Source organism: Lactuca saligna, chromosome 3 (genome assembly GCF_052625555.1).
Source record: "Lactuca saligna cultivar CGN05327 chromosome 3, ASM5262555v1, whole genome shotgun sequence".
NCBI classification, from domain to species: Eukaryota; Viridiplantae; Streptophyta; class Magnoliopsida; order Asterales; family Asteraceae; genus Lactuca; species Lactuca saligna.
The window spans coordinates 172,426,811-172,446,598 of NC_136419.1; the positions used below are offsets into that span (position 1 = coordinate 172,426,811).

A 19,788-nucleotide genomic window follows, 5' to 3' on the forward strand; every position below is an offset into this window, starting at 1 on the left:
GCATTTATGGTTACTAGACTTATCTAAGTGGGAGATTGTTGGATTAGTGTCTAAGCCTGTAACCATGTTTGGTAAGTACTTGACCCGGTTGTGCATGGTCCATTTGGGTTGCCTTCACCAAAGCAACTTAACCGGAGAAATAATAGAGAAAGAGGTTATTATGGTTTATTAATATATTATATGAATAATATATTAAAGGAGAAATCATATTTATTTAGTTAACATTGGTCAAGAATTAATTAAGAATTAATTTTGTGATTAAAAGAAGTTAACTAAACTAGGGGGTTGAACTGTAATTATGTGATAGTTGCAAAGTAGTGCAATGGATACCCTATAGGATAGGGTGGATGAATTCAAGAGGATAAGGCCTTATAATTCGTCCATGATAAGGTTTCTAGGATTATCCTTTGGACTGCTTGGTGGGCAAGTAATCAGATAAGGATAAGGACTGAAACCCTAATCCCTGAACCTATATAAACACCCCTTGGCATATGAAATTCGTCCACGACTTGATATCTAGGATTTCTAGAGCCTAATTTCATACCTCCCCTCTCTATCTTGCCTCTCCATTTGCTCTTGGTGTTGTGAGCCATTAGATGTACTACACTTGTGGTACTTTCTTTCAAAGACAAGAAGATTCAAGATTTAAATTGTTATTACAATATAACAACAAGAGGTATGTATTTCATCCTTCTTTGTGATTTTCGAAATTTCTAGAAGCATACTAGGTTTCTTTATGTGTTCATAATGCTGTATAACTAATAGCAATAACATAGATCCAACTCTAGGTTTACATGCAGACATAGGATTGTTTGAATAATACCCAACAGGAAACAGACCATAGATCCGATCAAACGATAGCATAAAGCATCACAAATCATTTAGCACATAAAAGCATTTTAGGATTGTTCCCTAATTAAGCTAGTGCTTGTGTCTATTTTGGTGTACTTCCTAAAATATTTTTGACACACTCCTCACGATCATCGCTTAGCATTATAAGTTTAAGTCGAGAAATAAATCCATATTCCTAGTTCACTTAAACTAATGCTCTGATACCAACTGTGACATCCCTATTTTCACGGCCAGAGTAGACTGATTTTGTTTATGATTTATAAAAATCAGAGTACCTCTTTTAATAAAAATGTTGCGGATTGTTCCCAGTAAAACATGATAAATACGTTATCAAAGCATTTTCGAAGAAAAATATTTTTATTCATTTTAAAACATTTGGGATGTCATCGTCAATACAGAAACATAAGCATAAACAGAATTACATTCATTATCACTAGTGATTTATATCTCCTTAATCTTTCAGTGTAATGTGACTTCATATCAACACCTGTGATATAAATAAACTGAGTGGGTCAGGTTGGGAAACCTGGTGAGTACATAGGGTTTTCAACCCACAATAAATAAGTTTATTAACTTTATCAAACCAAACAAACCCGATTACCTATTCCCGTTATCCTCACTTTACATCCCTAAAACATCTAACACAAGGGACCTAGTGTGACAACCCGAAATTTCTATTCTGAATAATCATCCATTTCAATAGAAATCGGAACTCTTCCTGCTATCTATTAATCATTTTGGGGGTCAGTTTAAATGTTTTAAAAGCTTAGTACTTCAAGGAATAACAGGAGAGAGAGGATACCCTAAGTTCATTTTGCATCATTTTAGCAAAAACTCCAAGAGTTAGGAGTTTTCGGTCCAAACACTATTTGGGCCGAAAACCCCCATGCGTATATATATGACACTTAGCCATATTTTTCACTTTTTCACTCTTTCAAGAACAAGGACCGAAATCCTCTCAAGTATCGTCCGATTTTTCCTTCTAGATCTGTAAAATGTAAGTGTTTCTTACCCTGTCTAGTTGATTCCTCCCATATTCAAGTGTTTTTATATGATTTCATCCATGAAATCATTCCAATTATGTAGATCTTCAAGTGTTCTTAGTTACACCAAGAACACACACTAGTGTTTTGGGCCAAAAATCTCATTCTTTGCTTCCATATTGTAAGTATCTATCTCCTATACTTGTTATCTAGTAAGGATACTTAATTTAGAGCCTTAAAACCGTCATTTTTCCAAGAACAAAAGGGGTTTTCGGTTAGTGCGTCTCCCTAAACCGAAAACCCTAAAGAAAGTTGTCTTTATGACTTTAAGCCTTCTTAATGCTTAGTATTGAGTCTAGAACACTTATTTACTTATTGAAAGCCCTTGGAAATCACATTATGCATCAAAGAACAAGAGTTTTCGGCCAAACTTTGGACCAAAAACCTCTTGGACCGAAAGCCATATGGACCAAAAACCACAAGAAACATACCACTTGGACTGAAAATTCCCTTAAGTGACTATACAACCCTTAGATGCAACCCTTGGTACTTCTAGCACTTGAATTAAAGTGTTTTTCCATATCCTAGGGTGTCTTAACTTAGTTAAATAGTTGTTAAATGACTAATGAGATACATATATCTGTTATTATATGATAAATAGGATCTGTGTGTGTGCTCAAGTCTTCACTTGACACTCAGCATCCTATACCATCCGTTCATCCAAACCACTCACTACAGGTGAGTTCATACCCCTTAATTAACCTTTTAAATGTTTTTAAATGTTTATAAATTCTTTATGGGGGAGGGGGGAGGAATACAAGTTGAATCATGATTAGTTATTATGTCAATCACATGTGATTAATAACTAACATACAAATGGATTTTCATACTTTAAATTGTTTTACCAAACAAATGACTTCAAACTGTTTATCAAACTATTTTACATATCAAACTCTTTATCAAATTCACTTTTGTATACTTAAACCATTCTTGTACAGTTTTGAAACTTACATATTGTTAAAACCATGTCTATTACATATATAGTCATATAAATAAGGTTTGAAGGACTTAGGAGAGATAACCCACTTTACTTCCTGTCCTTGTTTGGTTGTGGTATTAAAGTACCCGGTTGTTTGTCCGAGTGTCGTTGAATCCTTAGTTATATATTATGTATATATGTATATATATGAAGACTTTTATCTCAGTTCAGTACATTCAATCATGCAAACAAGTTTACTAATAAACTATAATAGGTATAGTTTAGAGTTATACTACTTACTACTTCTAGTTCAATGAAGCATACAAGAGTCAGTTCATTCATGAGTCATTACTTATTACTATGATGAGAACATATGCAACTATACTATGATGAGAACATATACAACTATACTATGATAAGAACATATACAACTATACTATGATGAGAACATATACAGCTATACTATGATGAGAACATATACAATGATACTATGATGAGAAACAATACATTACATATACAAGTATACTTTAACATAAATGTGATCCACTGTATCGGGGCATGCCTTCATTGTCATGGCCCGAGTTGTGACCAGAATCTCCTGGAGGGAGAGCGTGAGTTTGCGTATAGATCTATACTGGATTGACTATCCTACACCTTGCTACTAGCTATAGCGGGACCTACAGGTCTTCGGGTGCCAAATGTCATACCTTTTGACGACTTACATTGTCGTGTTTTCCAATCGATACTATGGTACAATTAATCACATAATACCTTGATATAAATCTGGTTTAAGGTAATTAGTACAACAGTAGTTCCTATAATACAACACTACAGTACTACATTAATTTAACCGTTACATTTATTTGGTGATCTCTTCACCTAAACATTAATGTATAAACTATATTTTGATAAAGATAGTTACACTTGGGAAAAATTACACACTTGGTAGAAGACTACTTTTAGTAGAAAATATAGGATTTTCTAGGAGTTACAAACTTTTACAAACACTTACAAACATTCACATACTTTTACTACAAACGTTTACAAACTCATACTTTAAACAACGGTTCAAACATTTTGATACAAACATAGACACTAAATAATTATGAACTCACCAGCTTTAATGCTGATAAACTCTTTCAAAATAACTTGTATTCTCAGGTCATCAGTAGACAGGTACCGATGCCAGCTTTTGAGAAGATGGAGCGCATTGAAGACTCATCTTATATTTTGATTTATGTTTTGGTATTTTATATACTACATAACACACTTGTATTAAAATTCATATTTAATGTAATGGATGATGTTGTTTACTTTTTTACTATTATACTTTGTTGTGATACTTTACATGACGTCCTTCGCCTAGAACGTTGCCGCTGTTCTCGGTTTTGGGGTGTGACACCTAGTCTAAGGACTTTCATCGGGGTGACAACACATGCTGCAGGGGTTCCTCAACAATTCATGTCAAATAAGGCAACCATGTGGAGGATGGATTACTGCTGGTGAGCACACAGTTCAAATAAACACCTACAAGTTGCAAGCCTGCTAGCGTTCCACTGGAATGTCTAGAATAGTCTATGGTCGTCATCTATACTCCGCTAGATGATTGGATCATCAATAACATTTATATCGAGGCCTCTCATTATTTTATTTGGTCACACAGCAACTATTACATCTACCCATGTTTTACCCAACATGTTTTGTAGATATAAAATACATATACAATTTAAATCATTTAAAACGTGTATAAAAATATTTCACCCAACATAGACAACAAGTATTCAGACAATATGCACACATAGCGCGTAATTTATATTAAATACTTCGTATCTATGTGTAAGATGAAAGGGACCATGCACTCACTTGAAAAGGTGGTGATTCCGAACTCAGACAACACTTTGCTTCTTAAAAAAAATAATTTCCTTCGACGAAACCTAGTATTATAACCACTAGAGTTTAATCTATTATTCGCCAAAACTAATTAATAGTCTAGCTATTATTACTATTATAAAAGCGTTAAACAATACTTATATAATCCATAATAATAGCCCAAGTACTTATTATAAGTTCCTAATAGCGTTACTATAATTAAATAAAAGCTATATTAAAAATAGCATAGGCGTAGCTCACTTACAGCGGGTTTTATAGAAAATCGGGCTTTGCTTGGAGCAGCGTTCTCAAGCCGAAATGTTCTTCCTCTCAGAGCCTTCGAGCATTTCGGGGCTTACGCCTTGTGCTACGGAGGTTCCCTAGGCTTTTCGGGGGGTTTTGGGACTAGAGAGAGGTTCTAGAGAGAGAGTAAAGAGAAGAAAGAATGGGAAAGATATGAAGAAAATAAGGGTGGGTGAGGTTCTATTTATAGAGTGAAAAATGGTTGAACTTGGTGCCACATGTCACCATCTAGTGGGAAGACTTGGGGAGAAAGCAATGGCCAAGATTGTGTCACATCACCCATTTTCGCACAACACACTCTCAACTTCTAAAATCTGTAACTTTCACATACGACCTCCGTTTTTGACGTTCTTTATATTCACGCATAAGCAAAAATAAGATCTACAACTTTAATTTTGACTCTGTTGGCTAATTCTCACCGATCTTAAATTTAACAGTATGAGGAGATTATACTGTTAAATGTCCGCGTAAAATTCATAACTTCTACATACAGACTCTGTTTTCGTATGTCTTTTTAACTTTGAGTTCCTATTAATGAGATATTCAATTCTCATTTAGGTCGCATAGGCCAAAAACCGCTTGATCTAAAATTCGAGTTTCGGGCTATGCACCGCTAAGCCAAATCTTAGAAAATTCATAACTTCCTCATACGAAGTCAGATTTGGGCGTTCTTTTTTTTTTTTTTTTTGTATGTTCTCGGTTTAACATATACTACAAATTTTGTTTAGATTTGTAAGGTTAAAAAGTCCTTCATCGTAAGTTCACTATTTACGTCTCCCGGTATCGTATCGGTTTTATTGTTGGGTCACTTTCTGGGAGGCATCTTTTCTCTAAGAAGATACAAGGGGAAAATGACGATAAGCCTCATATACGATCATGAATTGAATATTTTCGAGCAAGATATATCTTAATCCTACAACGATAATAGAGACCTATAATGATAGCTACTAACAATAACAAGGAATTGCAAGTCTTTCATTTGTGAGTGTTAGTACTACTTATGCAGTGTTATAGAATCATAAAACACTCCTATAATATTTTAACTATGTGTTTTCATTAGTATAGAATTTGGTGAGTTTTAGACTTGTTGCACACCACAATCACTATCAAACACAAGTTGGTCATATCTTGGACAAATATAGTTGATCAGGTTATATTGGCCCCACATTTGATTACATAACTATCCAGGTTTAATTGTAGTGTCCAACTTGCCCTAAATACTTTTATGTGGTTCTTACTATGTTATAGCCTCTTGTACGTATGCATACTTGTATACTTCTTGTAAAAATACTTGTAGATTTTAAAGTATACTTTTAGTTTCAGTGCACTTTGGCCCTGATATTGCCATATTTATACATGTTTTAGGCAATATTTATTAACAATTTACTAATAATTTGGTTATTTGCATAGAATATTGGTACTTATAAGGTTAAATTATACTTTGCAGCCAAATAGAAGCATTTTCGAAGAGAGGGACTAAAGTTGACAAAACATGGAACTTTGGAGGCTTGAAGGAAAGAAGAATAAAAAAACCTCAGCAAAACGTGTACTCATGACGTGAGTGGAGTATTCTAGAAGATATGCACCGGATGAAAGAAGAATCCTTGTCGAATACGTTAATCTCGCATTCACGATGTGAGGCTTATTGGCTCACGACGTGAGATTGGAAAAATCGGAAATAATAAAAACCCTTTTCCATCACGACTTGAGGGACTTTTGACTGATTGAAGGAGTTCCTGGAGACGATTTTAGAGAAGGAGAAGTTCTGGAATTGGCTTTCAACACCAAAGGAGAATAGTAGCTCATATTTTGTGTTAGATTTGGTACTTTTCAATATGCTTATGAATATGAATCTTGTTAGTTTGATTGCTAGGATGTCCAGCTAAATCTAGTTACTTATGTTAGCTAGATGAAGTTTGAACTCATGGATTTGATATTTTAGATTTGATTTACTAGTTGGTTATGACTTGTGTTGATTGATTTTTACCTAGCATGTTTGATTTAGTACTTGATTGCTTTCAATTCTTGTTCTGTGTAGCTTAGTGATTATTAATATGCATGAACTAGAATACCTGGTAATTTAGTGAGCATTAAATTATTAGAGCTAGGATCAAACCAATCTTAGTTAAGCAGTTGAATCATTAAATTAGGATGTGCTAGAGAATACAAATTATGAATATAATTGTGTTTTGCAAATCAATCTTACATAGCTCCAATCCATTAAGTAATTAATTATGTGTTAACTAATGTGTGAACATACATTGATTTACATGAATTAATTGAATATTAGTAAATTTGGAATTGAATTGCTAATACTTTATTAATTGGTAACCAACATTAATCATCATATCTAATTTATAAACCATTGAGGGAAAGTTGATTCGAACTAATAGAAGTGTTTGTTTATAATTAAATTTGAGTTAAGAGTTAAGTTTTCCCGGTCTTGCAAAATCAGATAAAACCCCTAACTTTGTTAGAAATTAGGTTAATTTAATAGTAGATAGGTTAACTAGTCAAAAACCGTTCCATGTGATCGACACCCGACTTACCCAAAATATTCTATAATTTGACTAGGTACACTGCCTAGGTGCAATTTAGTTAGTTAAGTTAGTTAGGTTATAAATATAAAATTAGGTGTAGTTATTTGCACGCATCAAGTTTTTGGGCCGTTACCGGGGAACGACTTATTTGATAGTTTATTTATTTCCTTTAGATTAATCGATCCTTTTGTGGGGTAAAACCTGCAAAAAGTTACTTTTCAGCTTATTTTTTTCCAGTACCTAACTCACGACGTGAGTTCAATAGATTTTACGTTTTCTTCATTTTTTCTTTTCTGTTAGTTTTCTACGACAACACGAGGTGCTAACCTTTACCACGTCGTGGTGTCCAGTCAGTAGCAAGTTTTATTTAGTTTTTGTTCAGTTTTATGTTTTTATTTTGTTTATTTTGAAGGAGTTCATGACCAAAGGCTCTAACACACCTTTGGTGCCACCACTTGAAGATCCAGAGTCGGCTCTTAAAAAAAAAGGATAAGAACATGAAAGAAGATCAAACACCAAAGAAGACACCTTTACAAGAATTCAAGTCAGTGTTCTCAAAGTAGTCGGGGAAGAAAACAGAAGAGTCGAGTTCATCTTCAAAGAACAAGAGCATGGTTGAAAGCTTAGATCAAATACCTATCCCAACTGAATCCGGGTACGACTCCGAGACCTAGTTTGAACTTTATACTAGTGAACCCGAGAACGAGCCAAGAAACGAGATGGAAAACATTGAAGAAATGTCAATGGGAGCTTACAGGAAGCGAATTCGAGACGATGTTGGCCCAGGGTTAGTACAACCCGCGATTCCTGCCACTGCCACATTCAAGCTAATGGGAAACATCCTTAATGCACTTAAGGATGTTCCATTTTATGGAAACGATCATGAGGATGCTATCAAGCATCTAGAAGAGGTTAATGACAATGCATATTATTTCAATGTCCCGAATGTTAATAGAGATACCATCTTGCTAAGGATGCTTCCAGTTACTTTTAAGGGAGCTGGTAAAGATTGGTTAAAAGAACTTCCACCTGGTACAATCACTACTTGGGCTCAGATGCACGAACAATTTTTGGACCAATTTTGCCCACCATCAAAGATAGCTAAACTCAAGAAGGCAATAGCCAACTTTGAGCAACCACCGGGGGAGTCACTATACAAGGCATAGGAGCGTTACAAGGGATTGTTAAGGAATTGTCCTCTACATGATCCTAAAGTTCAACAAGAGATGTGTATTTTCTATGATGGGGTCAATGTTATGACAAGGCAACTACTTGATTCTCAAGGGCCACTGACAAATAAAAATCCAAGGGAGATCAAGGATTTAGTTGAAGAATTCGCAAAACACTCTCATGAGTACCATAACCCAAGACAAGATGGAGAAAAAAGCAGCGGGTGTGCACATTCTGAAGAGATGGCTGCTATGATGGCGATGCTCAATACTATGGACCCGACATTGACCCAAATGGACCAATCAATTCATGCAATAAGAGTTGGATGTGAGAGAATCAGTGGGCCACACTTGACTAAGGATTACCATTTGGATGAATATGGGAACAAGAAGGCTCAAGTTTGCTACTCGAGTGGGGACAAGTATGATGAAGACTAGAGGAAACCAAAGAAGGAGTGGCTGCCTTATGATGAATAAAAGAAACAAAAGGAGGAGAAATTCAAGCAGACAGGTCGAGGCTTCTCCCAAAAAGAGCAACCACCAGCCGAGAAGAAAGTAGACTTGGAAAATATTTTGACCCAATTTATGGAGGCCTCCAAGAAAAGGCATGATGATACTGATGCATTGCTAAAGGAACACATGAAAATGATGAATAACAACACACAATGATGATTGACCAGCAAGCCTTATTAAGAAATCATCAAGCATCGATTCATAATCTAGAAGTCCAAGTTGGCTAACTAACTACTTTGGTGAGCAAAAAATTATCCTCACAATTTCCCAAAAAGAATGCTCAACCCCATGTTATGATGATTGATACTGAAGAAGAGGCCATCTCTGAGTTCTTAGAAGCACTAGAGGTGGAGCCAAATCCATCTGGACCAAAGCCAAAGAAGTTGAAGCTCGAAAATGAAAATGTTGCCGAAACACCAAACTCACGTCGTAAGCCCGCCATGCTCACAACGTGGGCTCGGTCTGCACAAAAAAATTCAGTATCCGTTCCAGCTTATGGACCGCCTTTTTCGTTTATGTTTCGAGCACATCTCAGTCCACTGGAAAGGGAACATCTGGAGTTTATTCAACAAATAAAGGGTATTCCTATTAATACCCTTTTTATCGATTCACTTTCAAAAATTCCAGAATACGTGAAGTTCCTACAAGATATTATAGACACTCGTAACAATTAAATAAGAACTCTAAAGTAATTCTTAGTGAACAAAGTTCAAAAGTTGTATTGGGAGAGATACCTAAGAAGATGGGAGATCCCGGACGACTCACTCTTCCATGTGAGTTTGGTAACAATTTGAAGACCTATGCTTTAGCCGGTTCTGGGGCTAGCATAAATTTGATGCTATATTCATTCTATCAAAAGCTGAATATTCAGGAAATGAAGGCTACAAAGATGACCATCCACATGGCCAATCGTTCGGTGACGCACCCGAGGGGAATTGTAGAAGACATCCTTGTTAAAATTGGGAAATTTGTTTTCCTAGTTGACTTTGTGATTATAGATATGAAGGAGGATGTAAATGTCCTAATCATTCTTGGTCACCCCTTGCTAAATACTGCTAGAGCTTTAGTTGATGTTCGTGAATCCAAGCTTACATTGAGGGTTGGTGACGATGAGGAAGATTTTGGAGTACAAGATGGATTTCAAGGAGATGATGTTGAAGGAGAGGTGTTTAATATTGATGAAGATAATGAAGTTGAAGAATTAGAAAAGCTCATGGAGGAAGAAATCAAGACATTTCATTAAGTCAAATGCACCAAACTGAGAGCATCCCCCCGTTCTTCATTGAAGTCATTACCTACACAAAACCAACAACTTTAATGAGTGAGGAAAGCGATGAATTGTCGACTGATGAAGACGAGGCTACTTCCAAGGAGACAAGTCCAGTACTGAAGGAAGAAAAGATTCCTAGCGAGCTTAATAAGAGTGATGAAAAATTAGAGACTAAAGGGATCAAACGCAAGCTCGATGTAGATGAAGTGAAAGCTAAAAAGGAGAATTCGAAGAAGGCGTACATTAGACAAGTTCAAGCATAGAAGAGGTGATGGAAAGAACAGAAGGTCCAGGTGGTGATGGACTCCTCTGACAGCTCAACATAGGAGGCACGAAGTCCAGCTCACGAATCCATGAAAAAGAAGCGCTTCTCGGGAGGCAACCCGAGTTTGGTTTGCATTTTCTTTTCTTTTTAGTGTTTGCATTTTTTTAAGTTTTTAGGAAATTTGATTACTTCATCATCTAAAAATCCTCTGAATGGAAAAATCGAGTGTGGGGGTCCCTGACATTTAATGGTCTAAAAATTAAGGGTTGTCAAATGATTTTTTTTCAAAGAATAGCGACCTCACGACGTGAGCTATTATTGCTCACGATGTGAGATGACAGACGCAAGACCACTCGAATAAAGAAATGAGATTCACTTTTGACCTACCATTTCTTATTACTTCATCGCCGACAGCTCTTGGTCCCCCACTCAAGTTCGTTTTCATCTAAAATTTTCTATATTCCACTCTTTTGCTCACGTTAACATCAAGAAAAGGTACAGTAATCCTACTTTTAATGTTTACTTTTGACTTGTGTGGTTATTTTAAAGGTTAGGGTTTGTAGTTATTTGAATTACAAAATCAATATCCTAATAGGTGAAATCTTGACTGCATGTGAGTTGAATTTATCCAGAATCCCATTGGAATGAAACCCCAATATAGTAATTGTCTCAATTTATGAACTGACTTGACCGATTTGTGTTGTTCGTGATGCACTCACGACGTGAGCCTTATTGCTGATGACGTGAGACCTGGGCACTTTGGTTTCTGTTTGCTGTTAATTGTTTGACAGGTGGAGTTTTGTTTTGTTTTTCTTGTTTTTTTTTTTTGTATGGAATGGCTTCATGGGGATCCAATGAACAATTTCAAGGGCATGTGTCATCTCGCCACGTGTTATACCGCCTTCCCGTTGACATGCCAACTCAAGTTTTAACCAACTTCACAAACAGATTAGGATGGGTGCACAACAGGGAGTTTGCAATTTCTCCAAGAATTGATTGGGCTAGATTTGCGGAGGTTGGATTGATGGAGGGGATGGCTCCATATTTGACACAACATTTTTCTGTGGATAACTTTTCTTTCACTTGTAATGGGTGGAGAAATTTGTTTGCAATCAGCGAGCCTGTGTATCAGGAACTTTGTGTGGAGTTTTTTGCTTCTATTTCTTTTGAAGCTGCCACAGTTGATCCCTTTTATCCAAGGGCACTCGTATTCCGTCTTGGGTGCGAGTATAGGGAATGTAGCCTGATCGAGTTTTCCTGGAGAATGGGAATTTATGAGCAGCAGGAAACTCAACTACCTGCTTTTAAGTTTTTGAGATTTTGAGCTTTTTATGAGAACGGAAACACGGGAGTATTTACCGGGCGCATCGGGACTGGATTTTTGGTTGGCAATTGCCAATAGGGTATTTCATTATGGGGTATCACAAGAGAGTCAGATTCGCTCCCCACTTCATCGGTTGCTCCATCGCTTGATCGGTTTTTCGATCAATCACAAGCGACATAGGGATAAGGTTACTAGCCTTAACGTATTTTTTTCTATGGAGCATTGTTACACCAGGAGTTTTATACAACATCCCGTACCATTTGGCGAATTTTTTGGGCAGCAATGCTGCAATTTCTCGAGCTGGTAGCCCCATTAATGGGGGTCATTTTGTTACCTGCCTTGCGAGATCCTATGGTCTTCTTGTCCTACGTTTGACCCGAACTTTGACATGCAAACTTGGGGATGATCTCACTGTGGGATACTTAGAGTCCATGCGTGTGGTAACTAATGAGGGATCACATTGGAGTATCCCGAGGGATGATGATGTGGAGTACCAAGACCAACCAGCACCTCAACAAAGGCCTAGAGGGCAGAGGAATGTGAGAGCCCAGGGGGAGATGGAGAGAGATTGTCGAGCAGCCCAACAACATGCGGGAGGAGTGCCCACCGACGCTTTCCAAAGTCAAGTGGGTACTTACTTAGATAACCTTCATGGGAATGCTAATTATACTACTCAACTTGTTGAGGGTATTTATTCTCATTTGGGTGTGATTCGACCACACTCCATGCTGCCACAATACCCGTATATGCCAACCTGGGAAGAGTTATGGATGCCAAGAGGCAATAGAGTGGGAACGAGTGGAGCCCAAGATGATGAGGAAGATGATTGATTATTTTTATTTTTGATTATTTAGTTTTTTTAGTTTTTAGTTAGTTTGTTTTTAATTTGTTTGGTTTGTAAGACATATTAAATTATTATGTTACTTTTATTTCTTTTTGGTGGTTGAATTTCAGATTGCTAAAGGAGTCTCGGGAAGGAAAGTCGAGTCGAGAGCGTATACGTCTAGACAAGTGTCATTTAGCGTTTAAAGTCGAGAAGTTGAGACCCACAATTGGAAATAAGTGTGGGGTGAGTCGAGAGAAAGGATAGATCAGTTAGAAGAGTCATCAAATAATGCATTTAAAAGGGTCTTAATTCATTAAGACATTGGTTGGAGTTCATTCATTTACAAGGAAGATGGACTGTTTCAGTTTTTGTTTACCCATTTTTCACACTGTGTGGCCTTATTCCTCACGTCGTGAGCTGGGTTACGAAGGCATTCTAAATTTATATTTAGCGACCTCATGTCATGAACACTATCACTCACGTCGTGAGTCGTATATTCTCACAAACATGCAACCTTTTCATTCACCTTTTCTACATGCTTCACCATCATTCTCTTTGGAGTTATTTTGAAGATTATTCTGGCTCATTTCCTCCACTATATAATGTGGCGTAAGCTTTCCCACATTATTCTTCACATTTTGGAGATTTGCACCACCTTTATTGAAGACTGAAGTTTCGATTCGTTATTGGTGCTTTACATATCTAACAAGATCAAGATCCAAGTTCCTATTTTGAAGAAGTTCCATATTCGAGATGCACATTTCAACCATACATCACGAGTTCGATCTCGCCACTACTATCCCAGGGGAGTCTGTTCCTTTTTCTCCATTTTCTTGCTTTTAATTTAGTCTATGCATACAATGAGGGCATTGTATGTAATAAATGTGGGGTAGGGGGTCGAAAAAGGTAAAAAGTAAATTGCTAGAAATTCTATAAAATTCTGGGAAAATTTAAAAATTTGAACTTTAGTTGCTAGTGTTGCATGGGGTGATCCGATGAGAGCTCAAATGTTTATACACGTTATAGTGCATTTGTGGCATCCTTTATTCTAGTGAAATCGTGGGACAAAAACACTACCTCGCTTACTTTGAGGAATGCAATATGTTTAGCAGCCTGTACTTGAAATTTTATCCAGGAAAACTAATATCTTTAACCAATAAGAGTTGAAGTTAAGCGCCCCTGCTAGTTGGCTAATTTTGATTTTATTTTTAATTATTTATTTTTAACAGGCCGGATCTGGAAAAGACCGTTTAAATTCCATAACTCCTTCATCTGACGTCCGTTTTCGTCAGACTTCTCACCGTTGCACTACTATTGTTGATGTCTTTGATTCTTATTTAGGTTGTTTCGGCCAAAAGTCTCTCGATCTCTATTTCGAGTTTTTAGTTGTCTACTACTATATCCGGATCTTGGAAAAATTATAACTTCCTCATACGAAGTCAGATTTGGATGTTCTTTTTACGTACGTTTACGGTTTAATGTTATCTACAACTTTCATTTGGATACTTAAGGTTAAAAACTACTATATTGAAACTTCGCGTTTTTCGTTTAATCGGTGTTGTCAGTTTTGTTGGGAATCTTAGAATGGTTATAACTTCTTCGTTATAACTCGAATTTTAGTGTTCTTTATATGTATGAAAACCTTGTTACGATTCCTACCACTTTATTTAACCCAAATAAGTTTTTAGGAAAGTTATATTTGGACCTAAATTTGACTGGTGTTACATTACATTGTCTCGAAATATCGGGTTGTCACATAATCCCCCCGTTAGAGAGAATTTCATCCCGAAATTAGAGTTTAAGCAGAATTGATAATCATGCTACAGATAGAAGTTTTATTTGCTCCTCGTGTTCTTAAGTGAACTCGGGTCCTCGTTTGGCATTCCAGCGAATCTTTCACTATCGGGATACGACTTTGCTTCTTTCGTTTGACTTCAGAGCAATTACCGCTGCTCCTGACTCAAGATCATGTGTTGTATAGTTAACTTCTTGTGTCTTAAGCTGTCTTGAGGTATACGCAGTGACCTTTCCTCTTGCATAAGAACACAACCAAGCTCTTGGTTGGATGCATCGCATTACCCCACAAAATCTTCTATCCCCTTTTGGGAGGGATAATATCGGAGCGGTGCACCATGCTTACTTTAGCGTTTGGAACGCTCTTTCTTGTTTACAGACAAGTTCGGTGCTCCTCAAGGTGAGAAACTTGGCCTAAAGAATCCTATTCTGAGGAGTTCGTTAAGTTGTCTGGGAAGTTCTTGTATCTTAATTGGATCTAGACGATAAGGTGATTTGGCTACTTGGGTAGCCCTTAAAACTAAGTCGATTCTGAACTCGAATTGACGTTGTGGTCGTAATCCTGATAGTTCTTCTAGAAAGATGTCTGGAAAGTCGTGTACTTTTGGGATGTTCTGAATGTCCTTTGCTTTTTGGCTTGCATCGACGATGTGTGCAAGGAATGTGTGATATTCCTTTCATAAGCACTTTTAAGCTTAAATACACAAAATGATGCGAAGGTTCGTACTTGATTTGTCACCGTAAATGACAAGAGGTTCTTTGATAGGGAGGTTAAGATGAACTACTTTCCCAAAGCGCTTGATATCGGCTTGATGTAGACTCAACCAATTCATACTGATTATGACGTCAAAACCTTGTGGTTGATTAGATGTCGTGAAGATCTAAAAGAAAGTATGATTACTCCTGAATTAAGGAAAAAGGATAAGTACTTCTAAGTTTCTTCGCATGGCAGCACGATCACTCATAGTCTTAGGCAGTCTCCATCCTGAAGTTCATATTAGAACTCATACCTGGTTCATCAATCACAGTTTCGCGTATACGAGTCGTATATAATTAAGATTGAAAAGGTAGTCGAATAAATGATTCTTCTTTAAGCCAACATCCCAACGAGGAAAAGAAGTTAAAGTGGAATCATCAATTCTAAACTTGTAGAACCTTGATTATATACCACCCCTATGTATACATTCTTCAGCGATAGATCAACCATATGGGTCTTTGGATTGAACATGACGTACTGTACGACTGGTACTTCAGGGAGGTTTGCTGAGTTTTTCTTTGGAAGGGATAAGAAACATGAGGCACTCTATGCATGAGTACTTCGGTGTTCTGGAATGACGGCTTCGCTAGAAATACGTTTTCGGAGAAGGAGACGTACGCACGAAACTGGTATTGTGCGGATCGAATTGACTCAATTTGTATGATAATGCTGGACTTACTTAGAAGTAAAAGACATTAGATTTGAACATAAAGGCATTATAGACAAAACACAACGGTGCAACTTTTAACAGAGTTACAGTAATTTAGAGTAACTACAGGAATACTACTGCGAACAAAGTATACTACAAAAGGCAAGTATACACAGCACGAGGGTCCCATAACTCACGGGATCTCGTAAAAGATAAGACTTGAGTTGCACTAGTTTTATACATGTTTTAAAAACATACATAATACTGACGATTGGAAGTGAACCTATACTATAGTAGGGTCCTTCGTTGCCTCTTTCCATTCTGAGGTCAAACTCCTCCGGATTTGTCGCCGTTCTTCTCTGTTGGACAGTCCCTCTCGAAGTGTCCCATTACGCCACATAGATGGCATATTCGAGAGATTTCGACATTGGTGGTTGAAGTAATGTGTTGGATCCGAGTCCTGGAGCAATTGGTAGTATGTCTATTCTTGTCGCATTTAAAGTAATGTAACGGAAGACAACTATCCAGATGATGGAAGTTGCACTTATTGCATTTCGGTAGGTTTCCGACATACTTCCTAGTTGGTGTAGGGACAATTGGGATACTAGAAGGGATGGTAGTAGGAGGTACAAATGTCGTGGTTGCGAAGGTTGCCACAGGTTGTTGTCTTTTGCTCGCCCCTTGGGGTGATTTGCCTTTAGCTTTAGCCCAGAACTTTCGTTTGTTATTCTTGGGCTTGGGATTCGGGGTGTTGTGGTAGTTTGTTGCTCGTTGAGGTACTTGATTGTTACTTGGATTGGAATTATTGTTAAAAATCCCACTAACATTCGCGTTGTTAGCGTTAAGGTGGGTCAGAACAGCTGACACGGCAACTGAGATTGCAGCTTGAAAGGTAGCTGCATCAATCTGAAGAGTTGGTGTTTGGTTGATGGGTTGATCGTTTTTCTTCAGCGACATGATTCTGTTACACGGAAAGAAAATGAATTTGTGAGCGAGTATGGTTGAACCTAGACGTAGTTCGATCGTTCATGTAAAGAGTAGAAGTATGTTCTTGAAGGTTTGACCTACATCCCTATGATGCGGTCTTAGTACATATTAGAAGTAAATTAATAGAATGGTCTCAAAATGTTTATCGTCCAAACCAGAGTATTATTGGTTGGTGGATAACATGATCCAACCTTTGAAAGAGACTTGGAAATGATTCCGGAGTTAAATTACCATAGTCCAATAACTTGACTAGATGGGGTTTCAGATAGACTCCAATGAAAGCATGATGAAAGCATTTGAACAAAGAGCGACATGGTAGTTAGCCGATTGTCGATATCATTGATGTTTAAGATGTAATAGGTTTGGGGAAATTGACCTTTTCGTAGGTCTTACATCATATTCGGAGTAGAAAAGTCTTTGACAGCATAAAGACTTAACCAAAAGTACTTATAGTACAAGGTAGTCACATAGAAAGTACTACACAGAACATAAACAGGAACACAGTTCTTTAAAACAAAGAAGGAAAGTAAAGTATCTCCTACTGGAGACGGTCAACCCTATGGTGAACCCTTAGTTCAGCTAGTTGACGTTCCATATCAAGCAGGTATCTTTCGTACACCCTCTGGCGTACTCGGAGCTCTATGACTTTGGCTCGAGTTTCAGTTAGTGCTTGCAGCAGGGTCTCATGGTTTCTCTTAGATCTATCACTTGTGTGATCAAGGCGGTTGGTGCGAATGGTATGCATTCTTGCATTGACATTAACCTCTTCGATACGTTGGAGAGCCGTCCTGCCCTGAATTTCGTTTCGGGCAACTCTACGGATCAGGATTGGTGGAACTCTGTCTGCTGAGCTCCCTTCGTTTACATTGTAGAAACTTCGGTCTCCATTAAACTGCATAGTTTGATCTTGCTCTTCGCTCCATGTTTCCAAGCATTCTACCCAAGGAGGCGTCGGGCCATGAAAAGACGGACGAGGGTTAGGATTTGTAATGGGAGCTACCGGAGGTAGATTATCAACCTCGGGTTCGGAGTTATCATCTTCCAAAAGGTCTTCAGCATGGTGATCATTCAAAGGGATTGGATGATCATTCTCAGGTTCTTCTCCAAACCATCCAGCATTGCCTTCGTTAGGAAGGTACGAGTTGCCATGGTGATGGAGTCCAACCATGTTATCTACGCGACAATTGGGGTAAGGAAATAACTAATAGACGGACTATCTAGATAATTATTAGAAAATCTTCATTAGTTACATCACTATTTGTAAAGTGCATACCGATTATATGTAATCAAAACAGGATAGGCCTTTAAATAAGTGACCTTAACTCCAAATTCGCAAGGAATAGGGGTAAAGCAAAATTTTCACATATTCTAAGTCTATACCATCCTAGTTAGATATAACCTTAGTGTATCCACTTAGCAACTATCAACTTAGTAATGAAGATCCGTTTTAGTTCTCAAGTAAGTAATTATAGTAACACAAACACTCCTATAGTATTTTAGACTTAGCATCTGTTATAATGTTCTCATTGTGGTAGTGTTGGTAAGTTTTTAGACTTTTTGACACATCACAACCATTCTTGGGCACGTGCTAATCACTCCTCGGACCAGCATAGTTGATCAGGCTATGCCACTCCCAAGACTGACCATACATCCCCGAGCTTACCTGTGATATTCAACAATCATAATACTTTTGTTCTTGTCATCGTGACACGGATTTTAGTATGAATGCAGGCACGTATACTTAGTTAAATATTTTATTATTTAAAAGTATAAACTCTTGGTCGGAGTATTTTTAATCCCATTGTATTCATAGTTAGTATATCTTTTATGGGTTGATATACTTAATTCACTATAAACAGTGCTCTGATACCAATCTGTCACACCCCCAAACCAGAACGGCGGAATCGTTCGAAGGTGGATGACTTCATGTACAGTAACATAACAATGCAAAGTAGTAAACAAGAAACAACGTCGTCCATTGCATTAATAGTATAATGTTAATTACAAGTGTGCTCTTTCATAGTATAAGACAACATAATGAATAATCAAAATAAAAGAGGAGTCTTGACTGCTCCGTCTTCACAAAACCTGGTCGTCGTACCTGTTTATTTGTGACATGAGAATACAAGTTTATTTTGAAAATGAGTATCAGTAATAAAACTGGTGAATTCATAAGTATTAATGTGTCTTTGATTCATAAAAATTGTAAAGTAAAGACTTGTAAACATTTGGAAAAAGTTGGAAAATGTTTGTAAGCAATTGTAAACGTTTGAAAACCCTAGGAAATCCTATATTTCCTACTAGTATAAAAGTAGTCTTCTACCAAGACTCGACTGTTTTGAAAGTAGTCTTCTACCAAGACCCGATTGTGTTGTAAGAAAGCATCACTACAAATGTGACGGTTTTTCCCTATTTAACTATTATTACAAAAATTATAGTCTACCTCATCGTTTATGTGTATGAGTCACAATATAAAGGTAATAAGGAAAAATAGTTTATCTATATCAAATATATCCTACCTCGTCGTTCATGTGAATGTGTCACAAAGTAAAGGAAGGAGAATAATATAATAACTAAAGATGTATCATTTTGCATTAGGATATTCACGGCGTGGAAACTCGCCGAACAGTACAACCGTGGACACCCATCGATGCTCCTTTTCCCTTCTGTAGCTAACAGCTTCGGGTGTGGAATGGTAAGTCCCAAAA

General features: G+C 37.2%; 1 protein-coding gene and 1 non-coding gene across 2 annotated transcripts; one reads left to right on the forward strand and one right to left on the reverse strand.

The window, feature by feature from the left end:
- Positions 1-8,629: 8,629 nt before the first annotated feature.
- On the reverse strand, positions 8,630-8,736 carry LOC145037973 (small nucleolar RNA R71). Its single transcript, XR_013679081.1, has one exon. It is a non-coding gene; the product is annotated as a small nucleolar RNA R71 (small nucleolar RNA).
- A 1,214-nt stretch (positions 8,737-9,950) lies between these two features.
- Positions 9,951-10,451, forward strand: LOC145036169 (uncharacterized). The gene has a single exon (XM_078984637.1). It carries the CDS (start codon positions 9,951-9,953, stop codon positions 10,449-10,451), a length of 501 nt encoding a protein of 166 aa, XP_078840763.1.
- Positions 10,452-19,788: the final 9,337 nt, after the last annotated feature.